The sequence below is a fragment of the Tamandua tetradactyla genome, chromosome 1, assembly GCF_023851605.1.
Source record: "Tamandua tetradactyla isolate mTamTet1 chromosome 1, mTamTet1.pri, whole genome shotgun sequence".
Classification (NCBI taxonomy): Eukaryota; Metazoa; Chordata; class Mammalia; order Pilosa; family Myrmecophagidae; genus Tamandua; species Tamandua tetradactyla.
The window spans coordinates 19,784,498-19,809,513 of NC_135327.1; the positions used below are offsets into that span (position 1 = coordinate 19,784,498).

Genomic DNA, 25,016 nt, shown 5'->3' on the forward strand with positions numbered 1-25,016 from the left:
TCAGATTCCTTCATCGGGACCAGACCCAAGACCCTACGCCCCCCTCCTGTCCCCCGGAAGCCGCCTTGTGTGACCCTAGGGAGCCAGAGGGACCACCCCCAAAGCAGATGGAAGTGGAGACCCAAATCTAGATTTAATCGGACTGAGAAAAATAAAGAAGTGTGATGTGTGGGGGGCCCATTTACACCCACTCTGCAGAACAGAACGTGTGGCTGGGGGCCTGGGGGACATGTGGGAAGCTTCAGCCAGGGCCTGGCACCGGGTACCTGTTCGGTAAGTGTTAGCTGATGCTGTGGAGGCACCTGGAGGGGGGCTGGGGGGGTCCCGGTCCTCCTTGGACAAGCCCATCGTACCTTGTATGTGGGAGAAGCTCCTGCCTGGACCACCTGGTCGGGCTGGGAGCGTTATTACGCTTAGGCCAGCGGCCTTCCATTTACGTCTTGCAGTTGAGAGATGCCTCTTCCTGAAACGCTCACCCCCTCCCCTTCCTGCAGGGCCTCTCGTGTGGCTGAAGGCGTCTGTGTGCTCTCTGTGGGCAGTTCCTGGGTAGGGAGAACAGGGGTACTACTGTCTGTCCAGAACCTTCTGGCATCAGGGAGGCCAGGGAGACAAGGGCGCTGTGCGCTGTGGGAGGGGTTGGGCCTCCAGTGATGAGGCCCAATGCCCCCCAGGCCTGGCGGTGAGTGTGACGATGACATCACACCCACAGCCGACCTTGTCTGAGCACCGGCCACGTGCCTGGGAAAGGTCCTCTTTCTCTGGCTGAATCATCGACAGAGCCTCCAAGGTGAGGATGGTGATTCTCTCCATCTTACGGAGAAGGAAACTGAGGCCCAGAGAGGGGAAGCCATATCCCAGGGTCCCACAGCCAGCACAGGGCCAGGCCAGGTCTCAAAGCACCAGTTCATCTGCCTTCAGACCCACCACGCCGCCAGGATCAAGGGAACATGCCCCCCACCAAAGGGGCCATCCCATCGGAGTTGGTCCGCAGGCCGATACAGAAGGCAGGAGGGAAGATCTGGCTTTCTTTTACCTGCAGCCCAGGGAGGTGGCCAAGACATCACCCGCAAGTGGCCCAGACACAGCGCGGACATTGCCCACCTTGGCTCAGATGTGCCTGATCATGACCTGATGTGACCCAGAGGACGCTTGGACATCCGATCCCCAAGCCTGCCAGAGGCGAGATGACTTCTGTGCTGGCACAAAGACTCCCACACTGCAGTAGCCACAGGCAAGGTTTATTTTTTGCAGAGAGGGACAGTCCCCAGAGCTCATGGACGGCCTGCCCCGGACGCCACACCGTGCAAGTCTTCACCGGGAGAGAGCGCAGCCCGGGCTGCTACGAGGAGGCCGGGGTAATCACAACAGCGTCCTGGGGGTGGAGAAGAAAAGCCGCACTGGGCTGTTACCCCCCACCTGTGGTTTATGTGGCCCTGTCCTGGACGGGATGGCCACCGATGCTGGTGGGGTCATGACCTGGACCCATGCAGAATTTGGGGCGGGGGGGGCGGCACGTGAGCAGCCACGCACGGGGCCCGGGGCACAGGCGGGCGCCCGCAGGCAGGGGTGACGTGTGCAGGACGGCTGTCCCCATGCTCAGCCAGTCACCTGAACGACCCAGGGAGTTTTGTAAAATGCAGATTCCCAGGCTGTATCCATTGGGATAGGTCGAGGGTCAGACAGGCAGTTGAGTTTTTTAACAAGGCTCCATCTTTATTTTTGGAAACTAAGTGTATTAGGAGGAACCTGTTCTAATAGATTTCCCCACAAAATTTTATTATAAGTTTCAAACATACAGCAAAGTTGAAAGAATTTTGGTGAGCAGTTGTATAGCGTTAGCTTTTTTCTTCATACTTGCTTTAGCTCAGATCAATTTGTTTATTCCTTCTACTAGCTTTTAAAGCATATTATATTATAAAACTACAAAAAGGAAATGAATGGAGCAAAACAGGAAATTTGGAAATGAAAATAGATCCAAAGAATGAAATGCTTTTCTAATCAGACTGCAAATATGGGGTATAAAATACAAATTGATTTTAAAAACTGGCAAGACGAAAAATGCCCCCCAACCCCCAATAAGAAGTATATGAAATAGTCATCCAGTTTATGGGACACCACTTGTGCATTTAAACATGAATCAAGTGTAGTATTTTTCGTAAATAAATTGTTCATATCATCATCAGATCACTGTAGCATAGTCCTTTAGAGCATGTGCTGTGCATTCAGACATTGGCCGGGTTTTACAAGGAGGTGGCTGGTCAGAGAGGTCAAAGGACCTTTAATTAGAGGGAGGCAGAGCTGGGACTCGGCCATCTGGTTCCTGAGTCTTATCCCCATTGGTCTCCAGCAAAGCCGGCCACAGGATGGACGTGGCTTTCGCGAGTGGGCAGCTGATGGCGAGGCGGTCATCAACTCGCCTTTGAAGACAGTTAACAAAGCTCCCAACCCTCCCCACAGATGGGACCTCACTGGGGGGCATTTTTATGACCTATCCCCTCTGTGGATTTCTCTGGAATTAAAAGGTTCAGAAATTCAGTGGTACCAATCATGGTTTTGGGCAAATCAGGACCTTTAGAGCTAAAGATTTGGTCCTGACTGCCTCCCCGATCACGGTTGGATGCCCCGGCCCTGGAAAAGGGGGTAAGTCACCTGAGGATTTTCTCAATGTCTTCACTCCCTCTAGACTTGGGGTGGGGGTTTCGGTGGGTTTTGTTCACTGCTATGATCAGTGCCTAGTACACAGTTGGCACTTAGTTATGCCTCAGGCTGGCCGAGAGCTCAGTGGGACGGGCCCCCCCTTACTGTCACTGGCTCATGCAGAGGTTGGGGTTATCAGAGCAGGTGTGGAAGGCAAATCCCGGTTCTGCCACCTACTAGGTGGGGGACTTTGGAAAGGCATTTGATATTTTTGAGACTCAGTTTCCCCATCTGTGACATGGGGATGACAACAGGACCCACGGGGTAGGGTGGGTGTGGAGACTGAGCGAGATGCTGCCTACTCCCCAGTACCTGCACGTGACGTGTGTGGGTTTGTATTATTCATGATAATATCTGGGGACGGGCTGATGCTGCGACAGTGCCTCTCCCCAGCAGCTGCCAGGGACAGTCATTCATTGTATAAGCATTTACTGAACACCTACTGTGTGCCAGAACCTCCTGGGCCCTGGGAACAGAGGGACGGACAGACAGATATGGTCCTGACCCTTGTGGATCTCAGACCATTTGGCCCCATGGTGAACGCGGGTGGGGTGGGGTCGGGCTGGCAGGTCTCAGGGATCTCATCTGTGCGTCCTGGAGGCTGCCTCACATCCTGGGCCTTCCTCGCCCCTGGCCCCCCACCGCACTCGTGCCCTGACCCTGCTGCTCCTGGAATATTGCATATCGCTGCCTCAGGGCCGGTACAGTTTGAAAGGATGTGTGTACCCTAGAAAAGCCATGTTTGAATCCTAATCCCATTTTGTAAAGGCAGCTGTTTCTTCTAATCCCTATATTGTACTGTATGTTTGAAACTGTGATCAGATCATCTCCCTGGAGATGGGACTCAATCAAGAGTGGTTGTGAAGCTGGATTAGGTGGAGGCGTGTCTCCACCCATTCCGGCGGGTCTTGATTACTTTACTGGAATCCTATAAAAGAGGAAAGTTTGGAGAAAGCAGGAGATTCAGAGAGAGCAGAGACGATGACAGAGCCACGAGAAAGCCACAGCAGAGAACACTGCAGAACCACGAAGCCGAGAGTCCACCAGCCAGTGACTTTTGAAGATGAAGAAGGAAAATGCCTCCTGGGGAGCTGGAGAGGAAGCTAGCAGATGATGCCATGTTCGCCATGTGCCCTTCCAACTGAGAGAGAAACCCTGAACTTCATCGGCCTTCTTGAATCAAAGTATCTTTCCCTGGATGCCTTAGATAGGACAGTTCTATAACTTGCTTTAATTGGGATATTTTGTTGGCCTTAGAACTGTAAACTAGCGACTTATTAAATTCTCATTTTTAAAAGCTGTTCTGTTTCTGGTATATTGCATTCCGGCAGCTAGCAAACTACAACAGGGCCTTTGCACTTGCTGTCTCTTCTGAATGGGACACTCCTCCCAGCTGCCCACACAGCTTGTTCCTTCACTTCCATCAGGTCTTGGCTCAAATGTCACCTCCTCAAAGAGGGCCTTCCTGACCACCCCAACTAAAGTAGGTCTCCAACTTCCCTGCTGTCACTTTGTCCCTCTTGAGCCTGTTTTATTTTCCTTTCCAGCTCTTACTAATTGCTCTTATGCTATGTAGTTATGTGCTTGTTTTTTCACTGAGAAGGCTAGATGTCTCTGTTTGCTCATTTCTGTGGCCTCAAGTACGCAGAGGCATGCCCAGCACCCAGAAAGCCCTCAAAAATCTTACAAAATCAACAAATGACTATCATGCCTGTGTGGGAAAAGCTGGAGGTGTGCTGCCCCGCTGGCCAGGCCTGTCAGAATGCTCCCACTTTCCCGGACCCTGCATTCTCTTTGTGGATGAGGAGGAGAAGCGAGGAGGACCCGGGTGGTCTCGCCTCCCAGCCCAGGGCTCTCCTCGCCGCTGCACTCTCCCTGTGGGCTCAGGCTAAGGCCCCCACCCCACTCACCTTGGTCAGAGCTGCTGCAGCTCCCTGGAATCCCAAGGCCGTCACCATCGTCAGCGGGACTCCAGATCTTAATTTGCCTGAAATAACAAATGTGTTCAGAGACTGGTGGGCCTGGGGTGGGTCTGGAGTGGGCCTGGGGCAGCCTTGGGCAGGCTCGCGGGGCCTGGAGGGGAGCCTAAGGGCCTGGCACGCCCGAGCCTGAGTGTCTCCTCTGCCTCTGCCTGTCTGCTATCTGCACCCTGGGCGCGCACCCAGCCTCATCGCCCTGCCCCTCGCCCCTGACACCAGCTTTACAAAAGCACGCCCCCGCACCCTTACACAGTCTTGCTCAAGAACCATCAGGGGCTCCCACTGTCCACAGCAGAGGTTCCTGTACTTGGAGAGTCCCCACTCTGATGGAGAGATGAATGAGACAGGCCTGGCATATGTTACCTGCTCTCCCCACTTTCACAGCTGGGGCTTATTAGAGGAATTCCACCTTCTCCCCTGTTGTCCTCCACCAGTAACACAAATAACAGTGCCACACAGCGAAGGCCAAGAAGTATTGAGCACAGAGTGTGCCAGGCATTCTCGGTCTCTTACAAGCAGGATCTTGTCTATGCTTCTGCGGAAGGTACTCTTATTCCCCCAGTTTACAGCTGGGGAGCCGATGCTCAGGGGGATTTAGCAGCTTGTCCAGGGTCAGCCAGCACGAGGGGGAGCCAGGACCTGAGCCTAGGGCTGCCTGGGGCCCCCGAGTGTGCTCTGAGTGTCTGTTTACACTTTTGTCTCCTTCTTGCCGTGAAGCTGGGGGCTCAGGCACTGCCTCATTCACCTCTGTGTGCCCAAGCTCTGCCACTCAACAAGGAACTGCACTGGGAGGTCAGAGTTAGGAGAGGTAACTTCCAGCTGGGTGAAATGGGAAGGCTTCCTGGAGGAAGTAGAATTTGAAAGAGGCCCTGAAGGATGGATGGAAAATGAATGAAAAGGGCCTCTTCCAGGCAGAAACAAAGCGCCTCCTTCCTGGCTCTAGGTAGCGAGGGCAAGGGACGCACCGTTCTCATTTGGCAGCAGGACGGAGAGGAGGATTTCGGCGATGACGTCTTTCAGAAGCTGAGTCTGTGAGAGAGAAGGGGCGTCAGCACCCTGGCTGAGAATCCAAAGTCCTCCCAGCCATTCCTCAGATGGGTGCGGTCCGGCTCCACAGCAGGGGCAGCTGGGGAGATGTCCAAGTCCCAGGTCCCCTGCTGGTCGCGCTCCAAGAGCTTCCGGGGACCAGACAGGCTGGGAATGACACTCAGCCGCCCCTGGGGTCCAGCAGGGGGCGGGACTGGGGTGCACTGGAGGGACGGTCAGTCCTTAGGAGGCTTTCAGCTCTGTTCCAGCGCGATTTGTCCCGAGGGACTGGCCCCTGTGTCGTCTGAGCTTTTGACTTCCCAAGGGAAGTCAGAGGTCCTGATGACTGTGCGGGAAACTCCCTGTTTTTAAATATTAGCCACACATTTAACAAGACAAAACAAAACAAAACACAAGGACCTAAGAAAACATGGCAGAAGGCAGGACTCAGCCAGTCAGAAACTCTAATTCGGCCAGACCAGAAAGGGCAGGGGCTGTCCAGGGTCATGGAGGCGAGTCTACATGAGCAAAATGGGATTGCCGAGGGGGGGATTTGTTTTCTAATTTAAAATAAAAACCTCACTGAAGGAAAGTGTGCCTGTGTGTGCACACGGGTATGGAAGTATCTGTGAGTGTGTGTGTTTGCACGTGGGAGCATGTGTGTGTTCTCAGCTGGTGCTGTGCAGTGCACGGTGCACGGTGCAGTGTTTACTGGGTTGGACTTGGTGGCTAGTGAGGTGGAGCTAACCAGCCCGCAAAGGGCGCTGAGTTCCAGGCATATCCAGTCTCTTTTTCTGGGCCATCCCCTGGCCTCCCCAGAGACAATCTCTGAATACTCACGTCGAACACGCCAATGTCAGAGTTCAACAGGTGAATCCGATCAAGACTGCAACAGAAGATGCCCATGAGAACGATCCTTTGGAGATCCAGCCATTCATTCATTCAACAGTTATTGAGTGAGCACCTATTGTGTACCAGGCACAGTGCAGGCTCTGGAGATAAAGCAGTGAGCTGAACAGAATCCTTGCCCCTTACAGCTTGCATTCGAATGGAGGGAGGCCAAAACCAAAAGTAGCCCAAAGAGCAGAAAAACCACTGCCAGTGGGCTTGGTTTGTCCCAGGAGTCTCCAGTCTGCAAGGCTCCTCCTGGCTGAACTATTCTCCGGGGGAGCGCTCAGGAGTAGGAGCGGGTTGGGGTGAGAGCAGGCTTTTGTGCCAGACTGTAAGGGGGCATGGCATCTGGGCGTGACCTCACTGCCACTGATGCCTAGTGCAGGGTCCAGCCTTAGAGGTGTCCAGAAGGGGCCGCCCCAGGCCTAGGACGTGGGTGGGAGTACTAGGGAGGGTCTGGGCAGGCCACCTTACTTTCTTTCCCCCTTTTACTTCTGTCCTTCACTGCTGGAGAGCCCAGGCCCTCCTTTGGGCCCTGGGGGATGGCGGGGCGCGGGGGAGGCTCCACCCATGCTCAACTCTCAGAGGCTCAGAGCACACGATGGTTAAAGAAACCCAGTGGGGACAGAGTGTGACGTGCTCCCATCGCCAGCATTTCACGATGAATTACATATTTACCTGATTTCATTTAGGTTGAGCACAAGTTGGTCCCCATTGATATAAAACTGAGCCTCCGAGCTGGCCTCCTGCAAACAAAGAGAAAGCCACGCCCCACTTGGTTTAAGAGGATGCGAGACGCCCTGGGGGCGGGGTTCTGAAGGCGGCCCCGGGATCACGCGGACAAGGTCTGAGACCTCAGCTGCTGGCCCAGCGACCTTGAGGAAGGATTTGCCCTCTGTAGGTCTCACGGTCCTGACCTATTAAATGGACAGTCACTGTATCCAGTCCCTGCTTACCAGATTACCACATGGGCCAGCTGCGGGGAACGAGGAGGAGGAGGGAGGTGATAAGTAAGGACCCCTCGCTGTGGCCGGCAGTGTTCCAGGGGCCCTATGCATCACCTCCTTCAGTCCTCGCCACCCTATGGAGCGGGTCCTACCCTCACCCCATGGGAGAGGGGTAGGAAACCAAGGGGCAAGCAGGTGGCAAGTGTCAGCCACTGTTATTATGATGGGAAGGGTCAGGAGCTAAGCCAGGTCCCAAAGACTGGCACCAAAGATATGCATCAACTTGACCTTTAGGCTGGGGTGACCTCAAGGACCGAGTTCCAGGTCAGCTGCACCGAGACAGCAAATTTGTCCTGCAGGCCTGGGCTTCGGTAGCCTTTTGGAAATGGCCTGCCATGACCATGGAGGGGCCAGGACACAGGAGTGTCCCACTCCTGTGTCCTGGCCGGTGGGGAGATCAGTGTCCTTCGGTACAGGAAGTCAGGGCACTGCGCTGAACAACTCCAGGGGGCACCACTCTCGCTGGAGTCTTTGTGAATGGCACCTCCTGGAATTGTGTGGTTCACAAGCTGCACAGGTGTACACGGCGACCCTGCCGTAAGGATAATGCCAACAGCAGCCTCCTGACAACCAGGCGCTGTCCAGCTTCCTAGGCTAAGCATGGGAGGTCTTAGTTATCTAGCACCCAACCTCCTGCTCCATCCCTCTTTCCCCATTTGTTCCCTGTAGTGGATACTTTTGGGGTACTATTCAGATCCCCTTTAGGGCTGCTGTGAGTTGCTGGAGTACTGCCCTTGTTTGAACAGAGCTGTCCTGTGGGAGCTATGTTTCCCCTTCCCCTGGGGACCAGTGGTGGCCAATGACGACTGACAAGGGGGTACAAAAGGCCAGCCGCCTTGGTTCAGCACAGGCGCAGCTCTGTGGTGTAATCCATGTCCCAGGGTTCCCGTGGGGTCTCCCCCAGTAAATGGCTTTCACAAGAATCCTTGTCTCAGGCTCTGCTTCTAGAGACCTTACCTAAGATCCCTCCCAGGGGACCGCCGAGGTAGGCTTGTCTCTGCAGTGACCCCCACCCCTATACCTTCACCAACAGGGATCCCCAGACAGAAGCCCCAAGATCTGACCTAACGGGGCTACTGGGAAAATCAGTGACGAACTTCCTTGGAGATGGTTTAGTTTTGCTCATACTTCAGAAGAGGAAGCAGAGCTTCCGGGCAGTGACCAGGAGCTGCCCTTTCCCTGTTCTATTTTTCACAGCAAAACCTCCCCCTCTCAGCCTGTGTGGTTGGGATGGAGTCAACTCCCACCCCCCCACCTCAGGGCTAGGGGTGCCCTAACTCAGATAATTTGCACATCCCATTTCCCCAGGCACATGATTGGTTCAGGGATGGGCACATGACTCAGGCTCATCCAATGAGAGTTAGCCTTGGGAATTTTGCAGGCACTATTGGGGGAGAGGTTCTTTCTGCTGGGGTTGCCAAGCTGGGATGAAAGCCTGATGCAGCTTGGCCGTGCTGTCGTGAGGGGATAGCTTGTTGGGGATAAAGGCAGGACAGAGGAAAATAAGGCTGTCGGATGGAGAGAGAGAGAAGAAAGACAATGTGGTTGGGGCCCCTGGGTCCAGCCACTCCTGACCTGATCATCTGGACTTTGCATTTCTACGAGCTCACACAACTACCTCTGTGCATGTGAGTTAAGTCTCTGCCCAAAGATCCCTGACTAATGAAGTGACAGGTCAAAGCTGGGCTCCTAGAGCTCCTGACTCTTGGTTTTGAGCTCTCTCTCCCTTTCCTGGACCCTGGTGGATGACAAGAGTGGTGGAAATCTTTAGCAAAACAGGCGGGGTGGACAGTGGACAGGGGGCCCCAGGCTCCTGCAGATATCACAGACGATTGAACGCACGATGCCCAGGGTGAAGATGGGGCGGCGGGCTTCACTGGTGGTGAACACCTGGAACACGATCAGTTGGGCCACCATGGCTCTGCCCTGATCCAGAAGGAGCTCGGGGGTCTCCTGGATGAAGATCTTTACGATCTGCGTGGGTCCCAGCTGATCCGCAGCCTGAAAGGACACAGAGCTGCAGGTGGCTCCCGAGCTCCTCACTGTGTCCCACAGCCCCCACGTGGCCCCGTGTGGCCCAGCCCCTGTCCCCTGTGCCAGCCTCCCTGCTGCTTCTCTGCCCTCTGGCCACACTGTCCTTCTCTCAGATCTTTGAGAGGACTGTTGTTCTTCCAAGCTCCCAGCCTTTGGTTTTGCCGTCCCCTTCTCCCTGATTTCCCAGGCCATAGCAGGTGCCCCAGGAATGCTCTCATAGCCCCTAGAACCTGTCCTTTGTCACCACACTTGGAACATAGATTTTGTCTACGTGATTATTTGATTCGGGTCAGAGTGTGCTGTTGGATGGAAATCTGTGACGACAGGGACCGGGTCTGCCCAATTCACCACTGCTGGAAGGAAACAGAGCTGCCCCCATCTCTTCCTGGAGGCCCCTGCACAGACCACAGCAAACACCCATCAAGCTGCAGATGGCAAATGGACCAACCTCTTCCTTGATCACCTTGATGCTTGCCTTCATTCGCCGGGCCAGCTCAGGAAGCTGAGGGGGAGAGGGAGCCAGGGCCCATCAGTGGCAGGGGCAAGGGCAGACATCCCCCGCACTGCCAGGATGGAGTTCCCAGACCCAGAGAAGCTGGATGGGACCTTCCATGACTTTGGGCCAACCCCTTCCCCATGCTGGTCCTCGGTTTCCCTGGCAGTCACCCAAGGGGAGGTGGCACACTCAGATGACCCGGGGAGGGGGGAGGGGTCTGCTGTGCTGTATCCACAAGAATTCCAAGGCGGGGTTGGCAGCCGGGCTGGCCGGAAGGCGGGACCTTCCTGCTCGGTGGTGTCCGCCATCACCCCCTAGTGGATCGCGGTGGCAAAATTCCCACACCTGATCGACTCAGTATCCGAGACGTAGTTGCCATCTAGGCTACTCAGTATTTAAGATGTACTTTGGTTCAACAGGACAGTTAGGTGGTAGAGGAAGCAGATGTATCCGGATCCAAGGGGTAAGACTGGGACTGGGGCTGGGCGGTACAGGAGGGATTTCAGCCTTTGAGCTGTAAGTCAGCGGTAGGATGGCATAGGAGGGTCTGAGCTTGTAACTGGAGGGGTTTAAATTAAGCCCGACAGTGAGTTGCTGCTCAGGTGCCTAGGCTCCCTGTGGCCCCTTCAGATCAGGAAATCCCCAGGACGCAGCAGAGGCAGCCCCATCGCCTGCCCCAGGCTGAGGCTTACCACATAGTCCAACAGGACGGTGAGTTCTTCCGGGGTGAGCAGGGCAGCCACTTCGGCGTTCACCACATCCTGCCTAATGATGAAGCTGAAAGGGCTGCTGCCCAGAGCCGGCACGGCCAGAGGCGCTGCAGAGTCATTGAACCACCTGGTCACCTTTCCCTGGGAGTCCAGCAACTTGGCCTGAGAAGAAATGAGATGGTGGCGGTGGGGTGGGGGTAGGGAGTCATCTGAGAATTTTAACTCCACGTTTTACTCAATAACCATCTAGAAGGAAATGACAACATTCAGCCTCTTTCCCTTTTTGTCTTTGCTGCTAGGAAGCTTATCCTGGAATTCAGTGCCTTGGTGCAGGGCAATGAGTCATCTCAGGTGCCTGGTAGCAGCTTCTCCATCTGCATCCCTTGGATAGTTTCCGATTTTTATTTTTTTCTAACCTCAATGTCTTATTTTGCACTGTTTCAATTTCTCAGGTACTTCAAACCCTTTGGATGAAGGGAAAATTCAAAACTGTAACAAAATGGATGGAAATGTTTGATGTGATTTTCCAAGGGCCCTATGAAGACGATAGTCCGGGGTTCGTGCTTCAGAGAGTCCAGTCCCAGCGCGGGTGTGCAGCCCCCCGTTTGACAGAGGGAGCCAGTTCCTGTCCAGGAGTCTCTGGGGAGCCTCACTTCACCCTCTCCTCAGTGACCACTGTCATCTACACTTGACAGATGAGAAAACAGGGTCATACAGGTAAAGAAACAGCCAGAGAGTAGCGGAGCCGGGAGAGAAACTCAGGTCCGTGTGACCCTCCCTGATGAGTTTTGATCCTAAGGTCCGTTGTGGGCTCTTGTTTAGAGGTTGCCAGAAGGGGCTCAGTGGGGCCCTGCCTGAAAGAGCAAATGACTCATTACAAGCACTGACTGGGCAAATCAGGTCTGAGGAACTCGGGGTCCAAGGACAGATCTCCTGGAGTCAATGCTGTGGGGGTGGTGGCCCTTAGGGTCCACCTGCGTGTTTCTCTCCCTCATAATGGCTTGCATGGGATGCGGTCAGCCTTTGTGATTATTCTGGGTCAGCCCGTGTGTCCTAACCACTGCTGGTTTTTTCTCCCTTCAAACGGATCTGGGTGCTGACCCTTGGTGGTCAGGGGAGGGCAGTGATGTCCCCACATCACCCTGAAGGTCTCGATCGATGCTCACCCCTAAGTTGAGCTGGATGACGTCACCCTTGATGACAGGAGACAGGAGGTCGAACTTCAGTTGGTGAGGACCCAGGGAAACGGGCGCTGCTCAGGGACGAGAAGAAAGTGCTGTGAGGGTGGGGGGTTGGGGGCCCTGCTTTTGGCTGGGGATGAATCCTTGCATGGGGGTAGGGCTGGGTAGGGAAGAGCAGGAGTGATCCAAGATGATGTCGAGAATGACAGCGATGGAGAGGATGATGATGATGGGCACCCAAGTGCTAGGACTGTGCTAAACCTTTACATGTACGAGCTCATTCATTCCTCGACATGCATAAACCTTTACGTGCACGAGCTCATTCATTCCTCGCCATGCGTAAGCCTTTACGTGCACGAGCTCGTTCATTCCTCGTCATGCATAATCTTAGGAGGTCGGCCCCATTACCCACTCCTGTTTTTCAGATGAGGTCACCAAAGCTTGGAATAGTGAAGTGCCTTCCCACCCAAGCAGTGACCGCACCCCCTACGCGGGCAGGGTCTGGGGCTGGCCATCGGGTTCACCCCAGTTTCCCCGCACCCGCGCCCACACGGCCGCCGGATTGTGTGTGTTCTCCCTGCTGGCCGCCAGGTGGCGGTGGCGTCTCATCTGCCCCGGGCTGCGGGGGCCGATAAGGGGCGGCTGACCCAGGCGCCGGGGGCGGAGGCGCGGCTGGGGCGTCAGGTCCCTCTGCATTTCACCAACAGGCCCTCCCTGGGCGCCCAGGAGCCGGTCAGACTTTGGGCAGTGTCCTTCTTCCTCGGGGACATCTTTTTAAAGACGTTTCCTCATCTTAAAAAGGGGGCTATAATAGCGATACCTGCCGCGCAGGGCGCAGTACCGGCACCTAGTAAGGGCTTAATAAAGTTGGCTCAAATATGAATTGCATCAGACTGGGAACTGGAAGAATTGGGTTCAAGCCCCTTCCTATCCCTAGTGACCTGTGAGCCTCAGTTTCCTCACCTGTGAACGGGGTAAGGACTGCCTGAGGAGTCAGTGTACACCTCAGCGGTCCCCTAAGGTAGGTGCTCTGTGAGCTCAGTGCCCATGACTTCTGCTCTCCTCTTTCCACTCCTCTCTGTTCGTCCTTTGGATATCCCCTTTGGACCCCAAAACAGTAGATGGTAGGATTCTCTGTGGTTCTCAATATGGTACATTTGGCCATTTCTGCTAAAGGAGGCACCGTGATTGGCTTAATGCCACGGAGCAAGTCAGTGGCAGAGCTGGGATTTGAACCTAAGGCTCAAATGGGTTTACCTAAGGCTCCAGAGCTCAAACCTTTCCCATTGTCCCCGCTGGTCTCACATAGAACCTTGCACATAGTAGGTACTCGTGAAGTCATGGTCGTGGTGAATTCTTGTCGCACATCCTGGACAGTGACCAACGGGTGCTCATCCCATCTCCTGCTCAGACGGGCCTCGGGAGACTTTCCCTGGGCAGAGCCGGGGCCTGGAGGCTGGCTAGGCCTTAAAGGAAAGCGGTGGAGAGGGAGCAGTGCACCTACCCCCGAGCAGGAGCAGGAGGTCTGCACGCATGTCCTCGAAGATTGTCTCGATCATGGGACACAGCTGCAACAGGACAAATGCAGGTGCTCCGTCAGCCAGGGCCGGGAACCCAGCCCCACAGGGTCTCTTGCTACGTGTGCACCCCACCCACCTGGCCTGAGCCCCACTGCCCTGCCCACGGCCAGCCAGGTTTCCGTCTGTGGGGGTCTCAGTGTCTCCTGGGGCCTTTTGCAGTGGTTTTCCCCTTGCCCTGTTCCCAGGGTGCTCCTGGGTTGCCAGCTGCCCTCCCTCACCCATTAGACATTCTGTTCACAAGTCCCTGTTTTCCGTAAGAGGGAAAGGGGGGATTCTTTCCTCCATTCACTTACTCATTCAATGTGCCAGACTGTGGAGCAGAAGTGAGCAAGGCAGACCCAACCAGCCTCCTGAACAATCTATCTGTGCCCTTTGTGGGCTTCTAGAGCCAGCACATCCCTTTGCCCAGCAAACTTCTCTACCTCTTACACTGCAAGTGGTTCTCAATATGGGACATTCGGTAATTTCTGCAGACATCTTAGTTGTCACAACTTGTGTGTGTATGTGTGTGTGTGTGTGTGTGTGAGTGTGTGTGTCTATGCTACTGGCATGTAGTGGGTAGAGGCCAGGGATGCTACTAAACATCCCATAATGCACAAGGCAGTTTCCTACAACAAGGGATTATCTGGCTCAAAATGCCAGTAGGGCCAAGATTGAGAAAGCCTGGCCTAGCCCAATCCGGGCTCACCTGGCCTGCTGCAGGAGGAGGTTAAACATTTGACTCAGATGTCCCATGGGTCCCTAAGGCCTTGTCCTCAGCTCTTGCGGCAGCCCATTTTCCACCATGGCAGCGTTCTGAAATGGTTGAGGTTGTTTTGTCTTAGGTATAATTGCCCTAGTGGAAGAAGCTTTTGGTTGACTATTCCTTGCTATTCTTCAGGAATTTAGAAATTTAGATGCTTTAGGAAATGCTAACCTTTTCTATGAATAGCCAGTCCCTGCTCCAGCTGCTTTACCTACTCAGAGCCTGAAGAGGCTGGAAGAATTGAGCTCAGACTCCCAGCAAGACTGCCAAGGGACTGTCTGCCCCTCATGGAAAAGGAGTCCCTGGCGACCTCTGCATCTTCTCCCTCAAGTCCCCTTGATTTACTTCCATCAGATGGTCTTGACCCTGACCATATACATTAAAATCCTCGGAGTGTGTGTGTGTGTGTGTGTGTGTGTTAGAATCCTCTGGGATCCTAGGGACCCTCCCCAGGCCAAGTACATCAGAATCACAGGTGGAGGGCTGGGCATCAGTTTTAAAAGACTGACATCAGAAATCCCCGACATTGGAAAATTTTAAAGCTTTCCCAGGAGGTTCTGATGTGCAGCCAGGGTTGAGACTCATGGATTTACACTGAAAAGGGCTTCAGCATTTCAAAAATGGACCCCTGCCATATGCCCACGTGCTCTGTCTTTACCCTATATGCCACATATGACATCACATAAATCCAATGAATCGTGGTAGGAAATTGTGATGATTAACAGAATGCTAGTTTTCTTATACCATTCACTATATTTGGCTTTTCACCCTTAAAAGCAAGACAATATGCAAACAGCATTTTATAATCCCAGTTTCTGCCATCTTTGCAGTGAAAAATACATTTTTAGCTATTAAATAATGACGTCAGATTGTCTATGTTTTAGAGCTTCCAAAGGAAGAGAGGTTTATTTTGTCCAAAACTTAAACTTTCTGCAGCATATAATCTAACTTAACCTGTCTGGATAGCTCATTTAAGCAACCCAAACATGTGAGCTCAGAATGAGAACGACTGCTTGTAGTTCTGTACAGCTTAAGGTAAGACCCGGATACATCCTAGAGTATGTTGGGCCTTTAATTAAAAAGTGTTGGTAAATCCCTTTGAGGGACAGGAGAAAAAAATATGGAACTATTAAGCTTTACCACCAGGAAAACCCCTGATACGGTGTCAAACATTAGGGACACCCAAATCAATAGGCCAAGCCCTTGATCTCGAGGCTTGCTCTTGTGAAGCTGATTCCTGTAGCGGAGAAGCTAAGCCCACCTATAGGTATGTCTAAGAGTTACTTCCAGAAAACCTCTTTTGTTGCTCAGATGTGGTCTGTCTCTCTCTAAGCCCAACTCTGCGAGTGAAATCATTGCCTTCCCCTCTACAAGGGACATGGCTCCCAGGGACCGACCTGGCACTGACACCATGGGACGGACAGTGTCCTCCTGATCAAAAGGGGGAAAAGAAACGTGACAAGAAAAGGTGTCAGTGGCTAAAAGAGTTCAAATACAGTCAAGAGGCTATTCTGGAGGCTACTCTTTTGCAAGCTTCAGCTAGATATTGCTGACCGCCATGCTTTGCCAAGCCCCAACAGAAAACTATCCTGTTAACACCTAGGGCTCTGTCTGAAATTCTACAAGTTTCACTCACTAAGATTACTTTCCAGAAACCTACAACCTCCAGATGAGTTCCTAGGCCACATAAGTCCTGAAACCCGGAGCGACAGCCTCTCCAAGAACATCAACTAGTTCCATCTCCCCATATTACTGACACTACTTTCCAACATGAGAAAGTTAGAATGGGCAGAGAGAGCCCAGAGAGCCTTACAGATGAGGAGAAGGATCAAAGGAGAAGGCGGAGTTATAACAGAGAAGATAGGATTTAACAAATGAGGATGACTGCTAAATATTGATATTTCATTTAGTCTCCAGTGTCTTAGAGCAGCTAGAAGGAAAAATCTAAAATTGTGGAACAGTAACCCATACCAAACTCTGGTATCTTTTCTATAATTACTTGTTTACAATGTACTTTGAAATTTATTGCTTTTTTGTATATTTGTTATATTTCACAATAAAAATGTTAAAAAAAATGATGTCAGATGAACTATGATTTTTTTGGGAAAAATTTTATAGCTGGGTCCTATTTTGAGAAATTCCATCTTTAAGTAGAAAAAAGTTTTCTCAAAAGAAAAAAGATCTCACAATAAGAAAAGCCAAATTTTACAAAATTAGTCACTTTCAGATTCTTGTAAAAACTTTCTCTAGAATGGTTTAGTAAATTATAAAGCATTATGCAGCTATGACGAATTGAATATTATATAATGCCATAGAAATATGGATATGTCTTAAGGACTATTAAATAGCATTTTAATTAATTAATTAATTAGTTAATTAGTTAATTACCATGGGCAGGCACCTGGAATCAAATTCTGCCTGCTGAGCCACCGTGGCCCTTAAATAGTATTTTAACTGAGTGCAGCCACGTAAAAATATGAGTAAGTGGAGACCGGAAGGCTGTGCGCAAAAGAGAAAATAGCTATTAAGATTGAGGTGTTATGGGTATTTTTTTCCAAAATTGTTCATTGCATCATCTTTTTGATGTAAAAATTTGTATTATTTTAAAAATTAGCTATTCAACAAGGTATTTGGGCCCCCTAGGGAGATGGCCCATTGTGTGGACGTATCTTGGAATTTACAGTGGAAATCGATGACCAAAGTGGTTGAATCGCACTTACAACGTTTTAGTTTACCAGTCACACATAAGGGATGTGTAAAATGAGATTGACCCGTGTGGACTGGCTCTGAAAAATAAATCCACCAAGACCTGATCGGGTGGCAGAGCTCTGAAGCCCAGAGCTAAGTTATTAAACTGTGCTACAGCCAGCTTGTACCGCTTTGAGAGGACCAGTGGTTAAATTTTCGAGCCAGAATGCTCCACCCAGCCATGGGTAAAAATTAACCCAGCCATGGGTAAAAATTAAATGATAGAAACCTAAAATTAAGTAAAGTATATAAAAAACAAAAATAATAAAACCTCAAAACACATTACTCCCTAATTATTTGATTCCATCTTACCATCGTCTACGGCTCTGAGGTTCTTTACACTATTGTATCTGTATGGCGGAAACACGATGCAACGGGACGCTACTGGGCATCTATCCAGCAACCCTGTGTTCCGCGACGTCGCGTTGGTAGGTTGACACTGGCCACGGAGGGGGTATTTACACCGTGGAAGGCAGCAAACGCTGCACCGCAGGTCTCCTTGTCCTCCCCCCACATGAGTGGATTTGCTACACGATTATCCGCACCTCACTGCTCAAGGCCTCCTGGCAAGACTTGTGGTGGTCCCGCTGCCTTGATTTCAACCCTCCCTGCGGTGCTCTCTGCTCAGCCGTCCTGCCCGGCTGCATCCCCCAGCCCGGAGCTTTCCCACCAGAGGAGGCGGGTCCCTCACCACAGGCTGGCAGTTCCGCCGCCGCCCTGCAGGGGGCGCACCACTCACAGGCTGGAGACGCCCTGTGGCCACTCACCTGACTTCTCACCAGTTTGGGTAGGGCCGGGGCCAGGAGGTTGATGAACTTGTCTGCTAAGGAGCTGACCAGAAAGGAGAGCCTTCCCAAGAGGAGAGGGAGAGAGGGATTAGGAAGGGTCAGAGATGGTTCACCCCTCCCCTATTTACAGAGAAGGAGACAGAGTCCCGGGGTGGGGGGGGGGAGCCTCTTGCCCAAGGCTGCCCGGCCTGTTAGGGGTGGACCTGGGTGTCAGGTGTAGACGGTGGCAGAGAAACCCTGGGGTGGTGGAGGCCGGAGCCTCTCCTGCTTCTCCTGCCCAGGAGCAGGGAAGGGAGGCAGCAGGCACAGGGCACCCACTCGGTGCCACACACTGCCCTGAACGCTTTATGGCTGTTGGATCTGGTCCTCTCACTGCTGCCTGGCACGTTTCACCTCCTCCATTCCACAGGTGAGGAGAGGGGGGCGCAGGGAGGTGAAGGGGCATGCTCAATGCTACCCAGCCAGCAAATGGAGGAGACGCAGTTGCCTGACCCCAGGGCCTTTGTTTTCACCCCTGGCCCCCACGAAGCCCCCCTAAGAAGGAGGCTCCTCTCCACCTTCAAATATTTGCCCCAACTCCTGGCAGCATGTCTGAGGTCCCGCCGGTATTGCCTCTGCCTTCGGGGTCTTGAACTGTCTTTGACATTTAAGATTCCCTGCGCGGGGCCCCAGACCGAGTCAGGAGGGGGTACGTCCCTTTCTTTCTCTGGACCTTGGTGTTCTCCACCTGTTACCTGGACAAAAACCATCACCAGGCGTCCCTCCCCGGGTGGCAGGAGCCCAGCGGGAGGTGGCCGCACTCACGTGTGCAGCAGGCTGATGCGCAGGCTCCCGTGGCTGTCGGAGCAGTTTCCCAGGACCAGGCGGGGCTGTCCCTGCCCTTGGGTCTCCACTTGGACGGTGGCTTGGACCTCGGTCTCCATTTGCAGCTGCATGATGGTCTTGACCAGGGGTCTGGGGGTGGAGGCACCGTGATATGAGCATGTCTGAGGCTGAGGCTTGAGCAAACTGCTGTCTGTCTGTCTGTTTTCTGGTTCTCTCCACACCTCCCTGGCCCCTCCTTCTCAAGCTCTTTTGCTGTTTTCCCTCGTCTCCCCAATTTCTTTATCCCAGCATGCTCTGGACTGTTTGGGGATTCCTTCTGGTTTAAATCCCATCCATTATGCTGACGGCTTCCAAATGTACATGTCACTTCTACTCTGACGTCGTACAGGTGTCTCAAATTTGACATGTGCAAAACTGAAATCTGGATGGTCTCCAAACCTGCTTCTCCCTCCACCTTCCCCGTCTTGTTGGCCGGCCACCCTGCCCTTCCAGATGGCTACGCAGAAACCTGGAGTCATCCTTGGCTTCTCCCTCTCACCCCACATTCAGCCCATCAGGATAGCCTGTTGTGTCCACCTACCTGCAAAACATTTCCAAAATCCACACTTCTCACCACTTCCCCACCCCCCAACCCCCCATCCAAGACATCGGTGTCTCCTGAATTATTGCAGTAGCTTCTTGCTGTCCTCCCTGTGGCTGCTCTTGTCTCCACAGTAGCTGGAGGCACTCTTTAAAAATATTAAGTCATGTCAGGTCTCTCTTCTGCTCAGAACCTTCTAGGGCTCCCCTCTCAGTAAAAGTGACGTCCTCACCTTGGCCCACAAAACCCTGCATGACCTGGCCCTGACTGCCTGCTGACCTTAACATTCACCGCTTTCCCCTCCTCTCCTTTTCTCCTTGCCATTCTATGAACAAGGCTAGTAAACTGCAGCCCCAAGGCCTTTGCACTTGCTCCTTTTGCTGCTCAGAAGTCTCTTTCCCAGATATTTGCATGGAGGCAAAGCGCCTGCTCTGCCTGAGGGGGCACTCACGTGTTGAGTCCGGCCACCATATCCATGGGGACCTTGACCATCAGCTCCTGGCCAGTGGCTGAGGGTTGCACCTGCACCTGGAGGATGTCGGCTGAGGTGACCTTCACCCTGGATGGGGCGTGGGGAAGATGAGAATCATGCCTCTTGTTCAACGGAGCATCATCCCCAAACCTGATCCCCTTTACCTCTCCTGTCTCCCCTGGGTGCCCAGCCTCAAGCCCTGCCCACTGACTTTTCTGTGCACGATCCAACCTCTGCTCACAACACTTTGATGGTTCTCCCCTCACTTAGGTCGGCTTTTAAGACCGCTGCCACCCAGCCCTGCCCACCTCTCGCTCCTCATTTTGGGGGTTGAGTTCCAGCCGTTCTAACGGACTCTCACTCCTCCGGGCTGGTCTCTCTGTTTGGGCTGGTCCCTCTGTCTTGTGTCCTGGTGAACTCTGAGTCATTGGCCCAAGTGTCACTTTCCCTGAGAAGGGTCACCTCCTTCTTTCACTCTCCCACCCGAGGTGAGCCTCCTCTGGGATGGCCCTGGTAGAGCTCTGGTGTCATTTCCTTATGGTAATGCGCTCTGGGAGCTTCCTGAGGAAGGGACTTGGTTTGATCCGTTCACCACGGACAGAATCGATACAAATTGATATTTGTTGACTGATTAAGCACGCACAGTGTGGCCTGGGCAGGGGTGTGGGCGAGGAGCTGGCTCCCCCTTCGTCCGTCCCCACTCACCAGGTGACGTACTTCAGGATGGATTTCACCATCCTGCCCAGCACAGAGCTCTGTCTGGCCTGCTCCTCCTGCATGGCGCTGAGCAGCGGCAGCTGCTGGAGGACGCTGATGGCATCGTGGTCCCTTAGCTCCTGGGTCAGCCCTGGAGGCAGATCCAGGCATGAGGGTCCAGGAAGAGAGCAAGAGGGGGCTCCCGGATCCTGACCTGGGTGGAGTGCAGAGGCCCAGCCTGACCATCTCCATTGGGCTTTTGGGCGAGGGGCCCAGATGGGTCATTTTCAAGTGAAGAGCAAGGCCAGGGCACAAGTGGCACCATTTACACCCTTGAGGATTGCCAGGCTCTGCTGGGGGCCTCGGCGAGCCCACGTGCCACACGGGCCTGCATCCCTCCTACCAGCCAGGGCCGAACACTTCCAGAGCCAAGATGCAGGGAACCACAGGGCCTTGTTTGGGGGATGCTCTGCTGCTGAAACTCCATTGCTAACAATTCTCCAGCATGGCCATCCTCAGGAGTCATGGTCCAAAGGGCCTCGGGAGCTAAGGAGGAGCCAGGGTCAGGGGCCAGTGAGTCAGAAGCCCTGGGGTCCTGGTCCCTGCCAGGCTTGCTGAGACCCAGGTCTCAGTGTGTCCAGCTGACAGTGGGAGGTGACATGCTAGAATGTGCTAGAATGTGCTGGCAGGACTCTGCCCGCAGCCCTTTGACCCTCACCACAGCAGTCTGGAGGCTGCTTCCCTGGATTTCCCAGACTGTCTGTATGAGAACTTTTTCCTAGCAGCCAGACCGCATTCATCCTGTTCAGAGTAGACCAGATGCCCAAGAAGCAGCCCTTGGCTAATGACTGACAGGTGGCCGGTGTTTGAACTCTCCAGCCTCCTTGACCCCCGGGCGGGATGACTTGTGTGTCCTCCACCGTCTCCCAGAGTCCCCGTGTCTGTTATCAAGTTACCGCCTCTCAGCTCCAAAGCCACCCTTTTTGCCCACCCTGTGATCGGGGAGCTGGGTGTGGGAACTATTTCTCCCTTGCCAGCAGGCACGATGCTAAGCCCTGTTAGGAGAGGCTCTGGAGGGACCCCGGGGGAGGAGGGGGCTTGGCGTGCCCCTCTTGGCTTCAGGCTGCAAGGGCAGCTAGTGAGTTCTGCATGCCCACAGCTTATTGCCAGGAGGTCTCCCAGTGAGTCACAAGCCATCCTCCTCCCTCCAGGGGTGACGTCCCTGGAATTTCACAGGCATCCCAGCATGCGGCTCTCTGCTCGCCATCCTTAGCCTGTCGACTGTGCATCAGCTCTGGCCTGGGCCACCCAGTGAGCTTCTGCCAACCTGTGGGCATCAGCCTCACCCTCTCCAATGAAGTCTGGGCCCTAACCTTGGGGAGGACTCCTCTAAATTAGTTCTGTCCTTAGTTCCCTCTCCCATTTCTAGGGTATCCTCTTAGCTAATTCCCCCATTATAAAATTTAGTAGTGCAGAGGTTGAGAAGTCCATCCCTGGACCTTATGAAGCTCTGGTCAATTTCTGGCTTTCTGGATGCTCCTACTGCCCTATGAGACGGGCCAGAGGGGGAAACTGAGGCTCAGGGACTTTCCCGGGGTCAGGGGGCCGGAGACGGGTAAAGGGCTGCAGACTACCCTTCAAGGGTCTGCTTGGGGACTAGGAGGACTGTTGGTCCAAATCAAAGGAGGTGCTCTGACGATGGGATTTCAGGCAGGGACAGGTTACAGCACCACCCCTTCTGCAGGCCACGGGACCTCAGAACAGTGGACCTTTGGCACCACAGAATCATGGGATTTAAGAAGAGGGGGATCACAGAAACATGGGCTTGGTGTCATAGATACTCCGGGCCTTACAGCCCATCCACTCAAGTGTCACCCCAGAGCTGGGGTCCCAGCCTTGCCTTGCAGGCCCCCAGTGATGGGGAACTCACTCCCTTGTATACAGGGCTACTTGCCTTAGGGTGTCAGCCAAGACTTACTCTCCTTGAAGACTTCTGAGCTGAGACTGAGAACTGCAGAGGGGCTGAGGGTAGCTTGAGCTAAAGTGGCCGCCAACAAACCACAGAGGAGGGTAAAGGTCCATGGGCCGGTCATCTTCCTGTGGGTCAGCAAGCAGCAGGTGGCAGAACCTGGGGTGAGCACAGAGCCCCCTGTTAGCTGGGCATGGAGGCCAAGGGCATGGGGTCCCCAAGAGGTCATTTAGTGCAGTGGTTAAGAGCACAGGCTGCGAGGCCTGGCTGCTCAGGTCTGTGCCCTGGCTCTGCTGCCAGGTGCTAGTTGGGTGTCCTCGGACAAGCAGCTTAAGCGCTCCATGCCTCAGTTTTCTCATCTGACAAATGGGAATAATAATTCCTACTTTGCACAATTGATAGGGCTGTATTAGTCAAGATCTAGAAAACATTTCGTACAGCACCTTTCACATGGCAAGCACTCAGAAGATATTAGTTATTTCCATACAGGAAACCCACCAATGATACCCAGGACAAAACTATTTTGTTTCCAGTTCCCCCAACCCCATCAGTCTGGCACTTAAAACTCTCTAGGATCTAAGCTCGCCTCCTACTTTTCCCACCTCGCTTTATACAATTCCAGCCATTCCAAGCTGCCTCAAGTTCCCAGAACGTGCCTGGGTCACTCCTGGGTCTTTCTGCCTCTTGGAATGCTTTCCTCTCCTTATTGGCCCAGTTAACTCCTATTAATCCTTTAAAACCCTACCCAGACATCGCCTCTTCTGTAAAGCTTTCCCTGTAAAGTGGTCCTTGGACCACACTTGGAGAAAATGTTGCCTTGGGGGCTGGTGTGTGGCTATTACAGAAGTTTAGAGGTGGGAAGGAAATGCAAGTCAGTCATCCCTCAAAGTGGTGGAAGCTGTTTGCTTAATCCACAATACTAAGAGGGTGGGTGGCTGCTTGGAGCCAGGGAGAGAAAGGCAGAGAGAGAAAGGGAGAGAGAGAGGGAGAGGCCTATGGGTGCCTCCTGGGAAGGTGAGTTTGGGGTGTTCTGGCTGCTCAATCCCAAGCCTGCAACCCCACCCTGAGCTCCCAGCTTGCACTTAGATTCTGCCTCTGAGTGCCCCATGAAGCCTCTGCCCCCAGTGGACTGTCCTGCCTGGGGTAAGGAAAGATGCTGACTGGGGACCCAAGCCCTTTCTTGCTGCCAAAGGCAAATGTGGCATCTGGATGACATGTGTCTGCTGGGGACTGGAGTGACATGAGCCCTTGCAGTATTTGCCATAATGATTCGACATCTGCCTCCCTGCTCACCTGTCCCCCTGCGTCCCCAACACCCAGCGTGGTGCATGGCATACAGTGGGAGCTTAATAAATGGTTGCTGAGTGAATGAATTGCCTCTGGGAGCCTTGAAAGAATTGGGAACCTACCTAACTGAGGCCCTTGAAGAAGCTGATTCGGTCTCAGAGCCCCCGTTGCTCAGCATCAGGGGAAAGAGCATAGGCCTGAGAGTCAGACCCAAGAGGGAGGCCTGCCTTTACCACTTGCTGTGTGATTTTGGGCAAGTGACTTACCTTCCCTGAGCCTCAGTTTTTCTCATCTGTAGAATGGGGATAATTATGGTACTTAAATCACAGTGTTGTTGGAAGGATTAAATGAGACAACTTGTTTGTGGCCTGGCATGCCACAGGTGCTCAATAAGTACTAGCTATTGTAATGATTATGACAGGTATTGTTACTAATTCTGGGGTGAGGAGGAATCACCTTGCATGAAAGCCAGAAGGCAAAGGTGACAGAAGCTCTGCATCCTGCCCTTTCACCCAGGCACCCCCAACTCCCACCATTTTTCTTTTTCTTCCTAGCATCTCAACCCTGTCTAGCCTTCCATTGTCTCCACACCACTGTTTAGTTCATCTCTGCCCAGATGGAGATGACCCCTGTGGAAAGGCATCTTCTCCCCCTAATCCAAAACCCCGTACATGCCCCACCCTATTGCATCTCACCTCCTGCCCTTGCTAATGCTGTTCTCTATGCATGGGAGGTCTTCTCTTTTCTTTACCCATCTGAGACCTACCCAGCTTCTCAGCCAACATGCCTCCTCTTGCAGGAAGCCTTCTCTGACTTCCCTCAGCCACCATGTCCCTGGGCCTTCCTTGAGCACAGCATGTGCCACATTGACCCACCCTGGGACAGCCTTGAGGGCAGAGACCATGCCAAATGCTTCTCCTCGTCCCCAACATTTCCCCATTATATGCAGAGTGGGTTTATGTCTTGGGACAAGGTTAGGAAAAGAATCAGTTAGTTTCCTCCCTTCACTGCTCTTTGGGCTTTTACATGAGGGAGCTGGGCATCCCTCTGCCCCCTGACTGTGAGCCTCAGAAGGTTCTAGACAACCGAGCAATCTTACCTGGGGGCCAAGCTTCCCTCCTGCTCCTGACCTGGCCCTGACAGGTATTTTGAGCTCAGAGTCTTCCTGGCGAGCTGGGCCCTGAGCCCCTTCCCTGTGCTTTTTCCTGGGCACGCTGGAGTCCTCACCTGCTCCTCTCCACTCCTGGGCACTGGGTGTGGAGGTCCAGCCTTATATCCTGAACACCCAGTCCAGGTGACTTCCCT

The 25,016-nt window shown here is 53.3% G+C and overlaps 1 protein-coding gene across 2 annotated transcripts; it reads right to left on the bottom strand.

Moving 5' to 3' along the window:
* Positions 1-1,217: 1,217 nt before the first annotated feature.
* Positions 1,218-25,016, bottom strand: BPIFB1 (BPI fold containing family B member 1). Of its 2 annotated transcripts, none has more exons than XM_077159910.1 (16): positions 24,939-25,016; positions 22,434-22,583; positions 20,465-20,606; positions 19,739-19,846; positions 18,687-18,836; positions 17,862-17,943; positions 13,526-13,589; positions 12,007-12,092; positions 10,823-11,002; positions 10,083-10,136; positions 9,443-9,601; positions 7,272-7,339; positions 6,543-6,588; positions 5,642-5,705; positions 4,608-4,684; positions 1,218-1,372 (listed from the first exon to the last, which is right to left on the bottom strand). In XM_077159910.1, the coding sequence occupies exons 2-16, from the start codon at positions 22,546-22,548 to the stop codon at positions 1,340-1,342; spliced, it is 1,428 nt and encodes a 475-aa protein (XP_077016025.1). In that variant the 5' UTR covers positions 22,549-22,583; positions 24,939-25,016; the 3' UTR covers positions 1,218-1,339. The 2 variants fall into 2 exon arrangements, with proteins under 2 accessions (XP_077016025.1, XP_077016016.1); XM_077159901.1 differs by having other exon boundaries at positions 24,811-24,952.

Coding starts and splice junctions, on each gene's coding strand:
- BPIFB1 (XM_077159910.1), bottom strand. CDS start 22,548: ATGACCGGCCCATGGACCTTTACCCTCCTCTGTGGTTTGTTGGCGGCC. Junction 6,589..7,271: donor CTCAACCTAAATGAAATCAG/GTAAATATGTAA, acceptor CTTCTGTTGCAG/TCTTGATCGGATTCACCTGT. Junction 5,706..6,542: donor CTGACATTGGCGTGTTCGAC/GTGAGTATTCAG, acceptor TCTCTCTCACAG/ACTCAGCTTCTGAAAGACGT.